Source organism: Salvelinus alpinus, chromosome 14 (genome assembly GCF_045679555.1).
Source record: "Salvelinus alpinus chromosome 14, SLU_Salpinus.1, whole genome shotgun sequence".
NCBI classification, from domain to species: Eukaryota; Metazoa; Chordata; class Actinopteri; order Salmoniformes; family Salmonidae; genus Salvelinus; species Salvelinus alpinus.
In genome coordinates this window covers 45,100,444-45,113,722 of record NC_092099.1, presented here as the reverse complement: position 1 = coordinate 45,113,722, position 13,279 = coordinate 45,100,444, and the positions used below count along the sequence as shown (strand labels likewise).

At 43.5% G+C, this 13,279-nt stretch overlaps 1 protein-coding gene across 1 annotated transcript; it reads left to right on the top strand.

Moving 5' to 3' along the window:
- Positions 1-1,775: 1,775 nt before the first annotated feature.
- Positions 1,776-2,930, top strand: LOC139538195 (trace amine-associated receptor 6-like). The gene has a single exon (XM_071340059.1). The coding sequence runs from the start codon at positions 1,900-1,902 to the stop codon at positions 2,860-2,862; it is 963 nt and encodes a 320-aa protein (XP_071196160.1). The 5' UTR covers positions 1,776-1,899; the 3' UTR covers positions 2,863-2,930.
- The last annotated feature ends 10,349 nt before the right edge of the window (positions 2,931-13,279 follow it).

Sequence of the window (13,279 nt, the reverse complement as noted above, 5' to 3'; positions counted from 1 at the left end):
TCTCTATTTGGTCGGTTTTGTGATAGCTACCTATGCGGTAAAAAAATGGTGAAAATATGCGGTTGAGTCTTTTGCTATTGTGGTTAGCTAATAGAAATACATATTGTGTTTTCGCTGTAAAACATTTAAAAAAACGGAAGTGATGGCTGGATTCACAAGATGTGTATCTTTCATTTGCTGTATTGGACTTGTGATTTCATGATATTTATATGCTAGTATGTGCTTATATGCTTTACTTGTGGCGCTATGCTAGGCTAGTCAGCTTTTTACTGATGAGGATGCTCCCGGATCAGGGATGGTGCTGAAGTAGAGGTTAACAGCTTCTACCCCCAAGCCATGACTGATGAACAGCTAATCAAATGGCTACCCAGACTATTTGCATTGCCCCCCTCCTCTTTTACGGTGCTGCTACTCTGTTTATTATCTTATGCATAGTCACATTAACTTGACCTACATGTACGTATTACCTCAATTACCTCGACTAACTGGTGCCCACACCAATTGACTCTGTACCGGTACACCCTGTATTTAGCCTTGCTATTGTTATTTTACTGCTGCTCTAATTATTTGTTACTATTATTTTTCACTTAACATTTATTTTTTCTTAAAACTGCATTGTTGGTTAACGGCTTGTAAGTACGCATTTCACTGTAAAGTCCACACCTGATCGGCGCTTGTGACAAATAACATTTGATTTGATTTTAATTGAATTGTTCTCAACTAACATCAAGGCGGTGGCCCGTTCCTGTAGGTTCATGCTCTACAACATCCGCAGAGTACGACCCTGCCTCACACAGGAAGCGGCGCAGGTCCTAATCCAGGCACTTGTCATCTCCCGCCTGGATTACTGCAACTCGCTGTTGGCTGGGCTCCCTGCCTGTGCCATTAAACCCCTACAACTCATCCAGAACGCCGCAGCCCGTCTGGTGTTCAACCTTCCCAAGTTCTCTCACGTCACCCCGCTCCTCCGCTCTCTCCACTGGCTTCCAGTTGAAGCTCGCATCCGCTACAAGACCATGGTGCTTGCCTACGGAGCTGTGAGGGGAACGGCACCTCAGTACCTTCAGGCTCTGATCAGGCCCTACACCCAAACAAGGGCACTGCGTTCATCCACCTCTGGCCTGCTCGCCTCCCTACCACTGAGGAAGTACAGTTCCCGCTCAGCCCAGTCAAAACTGTTCGCTGCTCTGGCACCCCAATGGTGGAACAAACTCCCTCACGACGCCAGGACAGCGGAGTCAATCACCATCTTCCGGAGACACCTGAAACCCCACCTCTTTAAGGAATACCTAGGATAGGATAAAGTAATCCTTCTGAACACCCCCCCCCTTAAAAGATTTAGATGCACTATTGTAAAGTGGCTGTTCCACTGGATGTCATAAGGTGAATGCAACAATTTGTAAGTCGCTCTGGATAAGAGCGTCTGCTAAATGACTTAAATGTAATGTAAATGTAATTGGAGAAAATTTACCTTTTCTCTCATCTCTAACTATCAGTAAGGCTGAAGGACAGGCTAGCTGGGCACAGCAACATCCAATCCCGTATTACATTACATCATGCTTTCATTAATTATTTGTTTATCCAACCGTTTGTTCGTTTGTGTGTGTGTGTGTGTGTGTTTGTCCTCACGTCTGTGTGTGTGTGTGTGTGTGTGTGTGTGTGTGTGTGTGTGTGTGTGTGTGTGTGTGTGTGTGTGTGTGTGTGTGTGTGTGTGTGTGTGTGTGTGTGTGTGTGTGTGTGTGTGTGTGTGTGGAGAGATGCTGGGGAGGGGAGTGTCTGTCAGTAACTCAGGGATAAATAGAGAGGCAGAGCTCAGAGTTTGTCAGAAGGCGGACCTGACAGGGTCACACACAGGACCAAGCAGGAGCAGGACCTCAGCATTTTTACCTTTTATTACGAATGGAGAAACATGAAGATATTCAATACTGTTTTCAAGACGGAAATTCTTCTTGCAGAAAGGTTTTGCTATCGACATCTATCTACATAACACTGTACATCTTCTTCTCATTGATTTCAGCAGTTACAGTATTTTTGAATGTACTGGTGATTATCTCCATCTCTCACTTCAAGCAGCTCCACACTCCAACCAACCTGCTCATCCTCTCTCTGGCTGTGTCAGATCTCCTGGTGGGACTGATTGTGATACCAGTAGTGACTGTAGCAACAATGGAACCATGCTGGGGTTTTGGAAAATATTTCTGTGTGTTTCAATTCTACGTTACTTTTTTATGTACTAATTTATCGCTGGGCAATTTGGTCTTGATATCTATTGACCGCTATGTTGCTGTGTGTGATCCCTTATTGTACCACTCTAAAATAACAATAACAGGAAGTATCTGTATTATATCCATTACCTGGTGTTGTTGTATCATATACGATGCTGTTATTTTAAAAAACTTTGTAAATGTACAAATACCCAGTAGGTGTTTAAATGAATGTTTTATTGTTGAAGGGTCAATCTGGGTTAATATAATTTACATTGTATTTACAATGGTTGTCCCGTGCTCTATTATTATAACACTTTATATGAATATCTTTGTGGTGGCCAGATCACAGGCCAGAAAGGTATTTTCTAAAGAGGCTGCCAGTGTGTCTGGTGTTAAAACTGTACAGGCAAATAAGTCTGAGAGAAAAGCAGCAAAAACTCTAGCTATTGTTGTTTTCACCTATCTCATTTGTTGGATTCCATCTCTATTAATTTACTTTTTTTCTTCAGTTTTAGGTGATCATTTAATATCAAATTTCACCAGTTATCTGGCACTTGTTAATTCCTTAATTAATCCAATAATTTATGCTTTCTTTTATCCATGGTTCAAAGTGACAGCTAAACTTATTTTAACTTTGAAGATAAGACGTTTATAGTTCCTATAATATGATTCACTAGTTCGGCAAACATAGGTTCGATATAGTTTTGTTCTACAATTGTTGTAATTATTTAATGTAACAATACACCGACATTACTTATCTCAGTGCTGTCCTGATTGATACATGTGGTGTTGATACAGAATGATTTGTCTGGATTGGATTGGAATAAATTGGAGATGGCATAAAGGCATAAGATTGTTTTATAAAGGACATTGTACTCCAAATACCTAAGTCTGTCGTTGCTCCGTGTTACTTATTGATAAATAGTATGTAAGTGTTCTCATAGTACATTTTGAGGACGTCACGAGTCATTCTGTATGTTGCTTAACATCTCCCTCTAGTGGCTCAATTGTGACACAACGTCTTCATCAAGTGTAGTAAAGTTGAAATGTACAATACTGCATGATATCAGATAACGTACAGGTCTAAATAACTTCTGTATTGTGTAAGTAGTTGATGGTAAAATGTAAGAATATGCAATTATGGGTAACACTTTATAATAACATTCAGTAATAAACCATTTGTAAGGCATTTCTGTTTGCTCACCATTTAATATTAAGGCCACATTTGTGAAATGTTACTCAGCTAGGTATTCTCACATTTATAAATAACTACTACAGTATATACATGAATTATTCAACACAACAGAGCAGGAGACCACAGCAGACACTTCAACCTCAACATACTGGGTATGAACACTACCACTACTCTCACTACATCACTGCTGCCAGGTCAGGGGTCACACAAGAGCAGCTCTCTCAGATACTGTTTACTCTGAATGAATATAGAGATTGGGTAACACACTAAATAGTTTATAATGGATTAGTAAATAGTTTATTCATAATTTATTTATCATTACTCCCATATTGTTTTTTGTAAGCTAGTTTTTCATACATTTTTAAACAACGTTTATATTATGTAATAATGATTCAGAAGATCATTCATAAGATGTTTAATACATGTTCTTATAAACCATTTACTGATCATTAGTAAAGTAGTCTTGCAGTCCCTAATCTAAAGTGAGGACTATTCATACTTTCTTAATACTTTATAAATGTTTTGAACAGTGACCAGTGTAATTTATCACAATAAGATGGACATGCTATTGGTAGATATTCCAGCAGGACCTGATGCTCTCTAAGTTCTCAAAATGACCTTGAACAAATCAATGGTTAAACAATAAGCACACAACACAGAGGATGTTAAAGGAAATATATTGAACATTTTATTCCAAAACAGTCACACTGTTGTAGTAGTGTGCTGAAGGAAGTAATGTGTTTGTCTGAAAACGATAGCATCCTTGTTTCTTGGCACTGACTGATTGCAGTCACTCAGTAGAAATCAAATCAGATTTTGTTGGTGAAAAACATTTGTTTATCCGATGTTATTGCGGGTGTAGCGAAATGTTTATGTACCTAGTTCCGACAGTGCAGCAATATCTAACAATTTCACAACAAATACATAATACACACAAATCTAAGTAAAGACTGGAATTAAGAATATATGCATATATGGACGAGCAATGTCAGAGCGGCATAGACTAAGAGCAGTTCATAGACTGCTTACTGGGTAAGGGAACCAATATCTAAATACATCATTTAACTGAGCATTACATTTAAAGGGTTACTACCTTTAATACACTACAAAATCAAATCAAAATAAAATTTTATAGGGTCACATATAAATATTCAGCAGATGTTGCGGCTGAAGCAAAATGCTTTTGTTCCTTTATAGGTCACACAAACATGTTTAGCAGATGTTATTGTGGGTGTGTGAAATGTTTTCTTCCTAGCTCCAACAGTTCAGTAGTATCTAACAATTCACAATAATACATACACATCTAAAAGTTAAAAGAATGGAATTAAAAAATATTTATATTTTGACAAGCAAGGGTATCTGAGTGGTTGTTGCGTCAAAAAACAGAACACTCAAAACATGAGCACAATGGGAGCTCTTCCTTTAAAGAACTCCAGGCCTCAAGAGGGCAGATAACCCAAAAAACACGGGTGGAACTAAAAAATTGAGCCAGGATTTCTGGAGGGACTACTTTTACATGCGCACCTGGCAGATAAGCATGGGTATAAAATGTTTGGTCCTCAACATACACACAGCTCATTGTTCAACCCTAAAGACGCAACTGGTATGTAATGTTTGGAATTATTTATTATGTTGCATCCAGTGCTTAGCACAATTTACATGTTTAACTCTGGTAGGAGTGGTGACTTCTTTTGTTGTGGATATTTTCTGACTGCAGAAGTAATTGCTAGAAGTGCTAGATTAAATTGTTTAAACGTTTACTTTATTCAAAGCCATGCTTTGTTGCTGTGTCATGCATTGTTTAGTGTAAAATTATTCCTTATTCCTCTGTCATTCAACTACTCTATTCAACAAATCAACTGTTTCAACATATTCAACAAATGGCATCAAAACCATAATAAAACACTGGAAAGGAATTGAGTTGTCTCTTTGCATCCTTCACGGGTTGAGCAAGCCGTTTTCAAGTTTGGGCAGAGCTGAAATAATTATAACACCTAGACAACTTGACAGTTGATAACCAACGTGGCAGTGAAGACAAAAGGATTAACGGCCTGAAGTCAGGAAAGCTGTCGTCGCAGAGAGGAGGATTGGCTTACATCTCAAAATGGCGGAGGAAACTCTTGGGAAAACAGTGAAGGAGCTGAAGCAAGAAAGAACTTTGGCTAAGAGTGCTTTTACCAAGCAAGCAAACTTCCTTAGCAGAGGTGCAAAACACATGACTAAGAGCGAACTGCGAGAGGAGTTCAAGAAGCTCACGTCGGAGGCAAGGAAGGTCAGTGAGACAAATGATGAATACAGGGCTGGACTTCTGGCAGACATTGAAGCTGAAACCGATGAGGGTGAAGAAGCTGACCTGAGCAAGCAGCAGCAGACTGAACTTGAGAAGACATTCCAAGAATGCGAAGTACAATTGGATGAGGTCAGGGGGATGATCCAGTCCAACCTATGGCCTAGATACGGGGAGGACGAGGTGAAGTCTGCAATCAAAGAAGCTGAGACCGCCTGTGATGGAGTTGCTCAAATACCTGTTATTGCTGTAAATAGAGATGGCTTCGAGCTACGGTGGGATGGTGCGAAGGCACAAGTCCAAGATGCAATCACAAGCCTAGCAGAGTGGGAGATGTGGATTCCAGTAGCAAAAAAAGAACGGCTGGAAGCCAGAGTAAAGGATCTGAAAGCATTCAGAAACAACCTTGAAGCAAGGAGGGCAGGATTTCTCACAGCGCAAAGAATTGCAGAAGAGGATAAAGATAGAGGGAGAGCGCAGATGCCCGTGCCAGCTCCACAGCCGACACTGAGAATAAAACCAACCTGTTTACCCAGGTTCAGTGGGTATAAAAGGAATTTCCATCGATGGAGGAGAGACTGGGAGAGTCTACAGAAGCAGGGGGAACCAACAGGCTCAGTCGAAGTAAAGAAGATCCAACTCCTTGACAGTGTAGATGAGAGAATGTGTAGAGACCTCCGTTTGTCTACTTACAATACTGCTGAGGACATGTTCAGGGTGCTTGAGAACAGGTATGGAAACAAGTCTACAATTGCCTTGGAGATAATTGAGGATCTAGAGAAAATTGCTGCTTTAAGAGCAAATCAGCCAAGGAAAGTTATCGACATGATCCAAACTATAGAGAAGGCACTGGATGATCTCACAGAGCTTGGAGGCACAGGAGCCATCAACAACCCTCTAGTGATCAAATCCATAGAAAGCAAGTTACCTGACAACATCAAGCGAGATTGGCTTGTCTTCATGGTTAACCCGAGGAATAATGTCACGCCGGACAATCACTTTGAAAACCTTCTTAAATTCCTGAAAACACAGGAGGAAATTCTTGAAAAATTAGAGCAGCTGGGAGTGAGTGAAAAGCCAGAAAATAAATATGCTTGTGTGGAGAGAAAATATGCTTCCACACGTTCCACAAGGAAAGGCGGCTGTGTTGTCTGTGGAGATGAAAAGCATAGAGAAAAGATCTTCTTTTGCAAGCGTTTCAAAGAACTGAAGCCGGTGGAAAAGTTGGATGCTGTAGAAAAGCTGGGGGCCTGCAAGAGGTGCTTGGTCTGTCATGGAGAAGATGATGAATGCAAAGACACTTACCTGTGCAGGAAAAGAGACTGTAAGAAAGACCATTTCTTTCTTTGTCTGAAGGGAGATTTCAAGAGGAGTGACTCAGACAGAAGACAATCCAATGTGAGAAGGTATACGGTTACAGAGGAGCAGGAGGAATTTGTATCTAAGCTCTCCCCAGAGATGGCAGAGAAATTCAAGAAAGCATTCACCAACATCACTGCGAAAACAAACTGTGTCGAAAAGAATCAGCTTGGAGTGACTGAGTCAAGTGCAGTAGAAGAATTGCCAGTTATTCTAATGCTGCTCAAGGTAACTGCCAATGCAGGACAAAAAATTGGAACCCTGATCGACTTGGCATCGGACACAAACTACATCACTCACAGAGCTGCCAGAAGATTAAATCTTCGAAGTGAAAACATCACTTTAGTCGTTCATGGAGTCGGAGGAATGGCCATGAAGGTTAGAATATATAGAAGATATCTCCTCAGAGTGAGGGTCAAAACGCCCATAGGCACGGAAAGAGCTCATGAGCTTATCTGCTATGGTTTGAATGAAATTGCCAACATCCACAGAGTCATCAAACCTGAGCAACTCAAGAAGTTCTTCCCAGAAGTCAATCTAGGAGATCTGAGTAGACCGGAGAGTATTGAGCTACTGATAAGCCACCGCGAAGGAAGACTTGCTCCGCAAAGAGTGAAGGTGATTGGAGACCTTGTCTTGTGGGAAGGCCCGCTAGGAAAGACTGTTGGTGGAGCACATCCAGATCTGTTTGAAGAAGTGGATATAGCCGCACACAGGTCTGAAACACACTTTGCTCGATCCATGAGAGCAACCGCTGTCAAGTATCAAGAGATAGCTAAGCTGTTCACAGCTGAAACCAAAGGCACAGTTGCTCGCAGAGAGTTCTTGGAGTGGTGGAAATGGGACAGCATTGGAGCAGCTTGCGACCCAAAGTGTGGAGGATGCCGGTGCGGCAACTGTCAACCAGGAGGCAAAGAAATGACTGAGTGAGGAAAGAGAGTTGGAGATCATAAGGAAAGGCCTCACCTACATCAAAGCAGATGCTCACAGTGATGAACCCCACATGGACACAAAATACCCCTAGATTCAAGATCCAAGTTCCCTTCCTGACAACAGGAGTGGGGTGGAAGCCACCTTCTTGAGAACAGGAAAGCAACTCAAAAAAGAGCCAGAGTGGAGAATAGCATACACAGCTCAAGTCCATGAAATGGTGGAGAGAAGAGCAGCGAAGAAACTCACCAAAGAGCTCATTGCCAGCTGGAAGGGGCCAATATGGTATGTCAGCCACTTGGTGGCGGCAAACCCGCACTCTCTCACAACACCTGTGCGACTGGTATGGAACAGCAGCCAGAAGTTTAGAGGGGTCAGCATGAATGACCTTCTGCTGAAAGGGCCTGATGTCCTCAATCCCATCCGAGCAGTACTACTCAGGTTCAGGAGAGGCGTCCATGCTGCCCTCGGCGACATTAAGAAAATGTACAATTCTGTGTGGTTGGAAGACCTGGAGATGCACCTCCACAGATTTCTCTGGAGAGACACTGAGGAGGAAGAGATTGAAGAGTATGCGATCACCAGAGTCAACATTGGCGATCGACCAGCAGGGTGCATTGCGCAATTGGCTATGAGAGAGACAGGCAAACTGCCCATGTTTGCTCACCTGGAGGAGGAACGTAGGATCCTTGAAGAGGATACCTATGTCGATGACATCCTGACTTCCCATAATGACTTGCAAAAGCTGGACCAGAACACCAAAAGGGTTGAAGAGATCCTGAAGGCAGGCGGCTTCGTCCTCAAGCCCTGGGTCCGGTCAAATCAAAGTGGGAGGCAGGAGATCGTACCAGGAGAACAAGGAGCGCAGTCAAGCACAGCACTCATTCTCCCAAACCAAATGAGGGAAGGAGACAATAAAGCCCTTGGAGTTGGATACCTTGTTGAGGAGGATAAACTGTACCTCATGACTTCAATCAATTTCTCAAAGAGGAAAGGGAAAATGAGAGTCGGCCAAAATCTACTTGATGAAGAGGTGAGAGGGAAAACTCCAAACCCACTGACGAGGAGAGAACTGCTGAGCCAGGTAGCTAGCCTGTATGACCCAATAGGCCTCGTCACACCTGCCAAACAAAAGGGCGCCATTCTTGTCAGAAAGGCGTTTCAGGAAGCTGGAGGAAAAACTCTGACCCGAGACACTTGGGACAAACCTTTGTCTGAAAATTTGAGGGAAGAAGCCATCCAATTCTTTGAGGAATACACACATCTTGGCCAAATCACCTTTCACAGAAGCCTCACACCAGTCAACTGGATTGGAAAACCTTGGGGAATAACATTCTCTGATGGAAGTGACAAGAGCTATGGAGCCGTAGTGTACTTAAGATGGGAGACCCAGCAAGGCATCAAAGTCAGACTGGTTGAATCCAAAGCAAAGCTCACACCATTGGACCAAAAGGGAGAACCAGTAAAAGCTGAAATCTGCGGTGCTGTCTATGCAGCACGACTTCGAAAGTACGTTGAAAAGCACAGTCGAATAGAAATTGAACGATGGCTCCATCTACTGGACAGTCAAACTGTGTTGGGAGCAATCCAGAGAGACAGCTATGGATATCAAACTTTCTTTGCGAATAGAGTTGGAGAGATCCAGAAATCCACATCCGTAGAAGACTGGTGGTGGATTCCAGGAGGCCTGAACAGTGCTGACATCATAACAAGAAGGGCAGCCCCAGAAGACCTCCAGGAAGATTCCATGTGGCAGGATGGACCAGCATTCCTGAGGCAACCTGTGAAAGAGTGGCCACATAAGTCAGCCAAAGAAATTGGCCAAGGAAGGCATAAACAAACTTCGAAGGAAAGCTTTCTCGGCAGCACTGACCAGAGCGCAGGTCAAGAGAAACCAGAGTGATGCACAGCAAAATGAGCCAGATGAACCCAAGACTCAGATCCGAAGATCACCAGCCGGCTCTGCGGTAACCAAACTGATTGACATCAGGAAATTCAGCAGTCTGACCAGGCTGATCCGAGTCATTGCCTGGGTTTGGAGAGCCGCAACGAGATGGAAAGAAATGTTGACCAAGAATTCAGCCTCAGATAAACCGAAGTGGGAGGACGCTCTTTCAACAAACTGGAGGTCCAGAGCCAAACAAGCTGTACTCACTGTCGGGAAGTGTGAAGATGCACTAAGAGACTTGTTCCTTGCAGCTCAAGAAGGTATAACCTTTCAAGACACCACTCTCAACAGACTCGCTGTTTACAGAGATAAAGAGACTGGGCTCTTAGTTTGTGGAGGAGGGTTCCAGATCTTTGATGAGGACGAAACTGCCGTACCAATTCTACCATATGAGGCATGGATATCCACTCTCCTAGCTCAAGAGGACCATGGTGCAAACCATGAAGAAATAGCAGGCACACTCCTCCGGATGAGGAAGAAAGCTTGGGTGATAAAAGGCCGGAAGCTGGCTAAAAAGAGAGTTGACAACTGTGTGGTGTGCAGAAAGGCCAGGGCCAGAAAGTGCCAACAGATCATGAGTGACCTTCCATCCGAGCGGATAACACCAGCCAGACCATTTGAGTACACAACAGTGGACTTATTTGGACCGTATGAAGTCAAGGACGAGGTGAAAAAGAAAACCAAGCTCAAGGTGTGGGGTATTGTCTTCTGTTGCATGGTATCCAGAGCTATACACACAGATGTTGTCAGTGACCAGTCGACTGAAGGCTTCCTACTGGCTTACCAAAGATTCACGGCACTGAGAGGGCACCCGAAGAAATTGTGGTCAGATCCTGGAAAGAACTTTGTGGGTGCCAGACCTGCCCTCAAAGAACTCTACCTCTTCTTGGATCAACTAGGTAAATCTGAGCTTGAAAATGAAGCTTCCAAGCATGGGACAGAATCGAGCTGGAAAATCCACCCAGCAGACTCCCCTCACAGGAATGGAGCTGCAGAAGCAGCTGTTCGTACTGTGAAGCGGGCTTTGCACAACCTGGGAGGAGAAGGACTCTTCACATGGAGTGAGTTTCAAACATTTCTCTACACGGCTGCTAACCTTGCCAATGAGAGGCCCATAGATGCAAGAACTCAAAGCCGGGAGGACTGCATAGAATACATCAGCCCAAATTCCCTTCTGCTTGGACGGATTGGACCCAGAGGAGATCTTGGATGCTTTGATTTTGAAAGCTACCCATACAAAAGATTGAGAGCTATCCAAACAGAAGTTGACCGGTTCTGGAGGAAGTGGAGTCAGTTAGCTGGGCCCAATCTATTCGTGAGGAGTAAATGGCACACAATACATAGGAATGTGGCTGTTGGAGATGTTGTCTGGCTGGCTGACCAAAATGCCTAGCCAGAGTCATCAGTGTCAACATTGACAAGAAGGGCATCGTCAGAGATGTGCATGTCAGAACTTTTCCCAGCTACCCAGTCCCAACTGTGAAGCCTGCTCAAGAGAAGTCAAAGAAACTCTCAACTAAAATACCTGCTACAGTTCTTCATAGGGATGTCAGACGCATCATTGTTTTACTTCCTGTTGAAGAAGGAAGAGCCTGATAGCTGAAATCGAACATGCCCCAACACAGAGGTTCGTGTGACCTCCTTGGGTTCAAGAACCAGGAGGTCAAGTGGGAGGTGTTGCGTCAAAAAACAGAACACTCAAAACATGAGCACAATGGGAGCTCTTCCTTTAAAGAACTCCAGGCCTCAAGAGGGCAGATAACCCAAAAACACGGGTGGAACTAAAAAATTGAGCCAGGATTTCTGGAGGGACTACTTTTACATGCGCACCTGGCAGATAAGCATGGGTATAAAATGTTTGGTCCTCAACATACACACAGCTCATTGTTCAACCCTAAAGACGCAACTGGTATGTAATGTTTGGAATTATTTATTATGTTGCATCCAGTGCTTAGCACAATTTACATGTTTAACTCTGGTAGGAGTGGTGACTTCTTTTGTTGTGGATATTTTCTGACTGCAGAAGTAATTGCTAGAAGTGCTAGATTAAATTATTTAAACGTTTACTTTATTCAAAGCCATGCTTTGTTGCTGTGTCATGCATTGTTTAGTGTAAAATAATGCATGTTTATTCTCTGTTTAAGGTTATCAACCTATTCCTATTCCCTATTCCTTATTCCTCTGTCATTCAACTACTCTATTCAACAAATCAACTGTTTCAACATATTCAACAAATGGCATCAAAACCATAATAAAACACTGGAAAGGAATTGAGTTGTCCCTTTGCATCCTTCAAGGGTTGAGCAAGCCGTTTTCAAGTTTGGGCAGAGCTGAAATAATTATAACACCTAGACAACTTGACAGTGGTATTGGCAAAAAATACAGTAGAATACAGTATATACATATGAGATGAGTAAAGCACTATGTAAACAATATAATAGTGACCAGTGATTCCATGTCTATGTACATAGGGCAGCATCCTCTAAGGTGCAGGGTTGAGTAACTGGGTGGTAGTCACCTTGTGATGGGTATTTAACAGTCTGAGGGCCTTGTGTCCCAGCTTTGATGCACCTGTACTGACCTCGCCTTCTGGATGATGGCGTGGCTCGGGTGGTTGATGTCCTTGATGATCTTTTTGGCCTTCCTGTGACATTGGGTATTGTAGATGTCCTGGAGGACAGGCAGTGTGCCCCCGATGGGCACACTGCAGACCGCACCACTCTCTGGAGAGTCCTAAGTATTCAGACCCTTTACTCAGTACCTTGTTGAAGCACCTTTGCCAGTGAATACAGGGTATGACGCTACAAGCTAAGCACACCTGTATTTGGGGAGTTTGTCCCATTCTTCTCTGCAGATCCTGTCAGGTTGGATGGGGAGCGTCGCTGCACAGCTATTTTCAAGTCTCTCCACAGATGTTCGATCGGGTTTAAGACCGGGCTCTGGCTGGGCCACTCAAAGACATTCAGAGACATGTCCCGAAGCCAATCCTGCGTTGCCTTGGCTGTGTGTTAGGGTCGTTGTCCTGTTGGAATGTGAACCTTCTCCCCAGTCTGAGGTCCTGAGCGCTCTGGAGCAGGTTTTCATCAAGGATCTCTAGTCTTTGCTCCGTTCATCTTTCCCTCAATCCGGACTAGTCTCTCAGTCCTTACTGCTGATAAACATCCCCACAGCATGATGCTGTCACCACCATGCTTCACCATAGGGATGGTGCCAGGTTTCCTCCAGACGTGACACTTGGCATTCAGGCCAAAGAGTTCAATCTTGGTTTCTTCAGACCTGAGAATCTTGTTTCTCATGGTCTGAGAGTCCTTTCTGTGCCTTTTGGCAAAACTCCAAGGCCGTTATGTGCCTTT

What these genes read in the sequence shown, in the direction of transcription:
- LOC139538195 (XM_071340059.1), top strand. Translation starts at nt 1,900, where the DNA reads ATGGAGAAACATGAAGATATTCAATACTGTTTTCAAGACGGAAATTCT.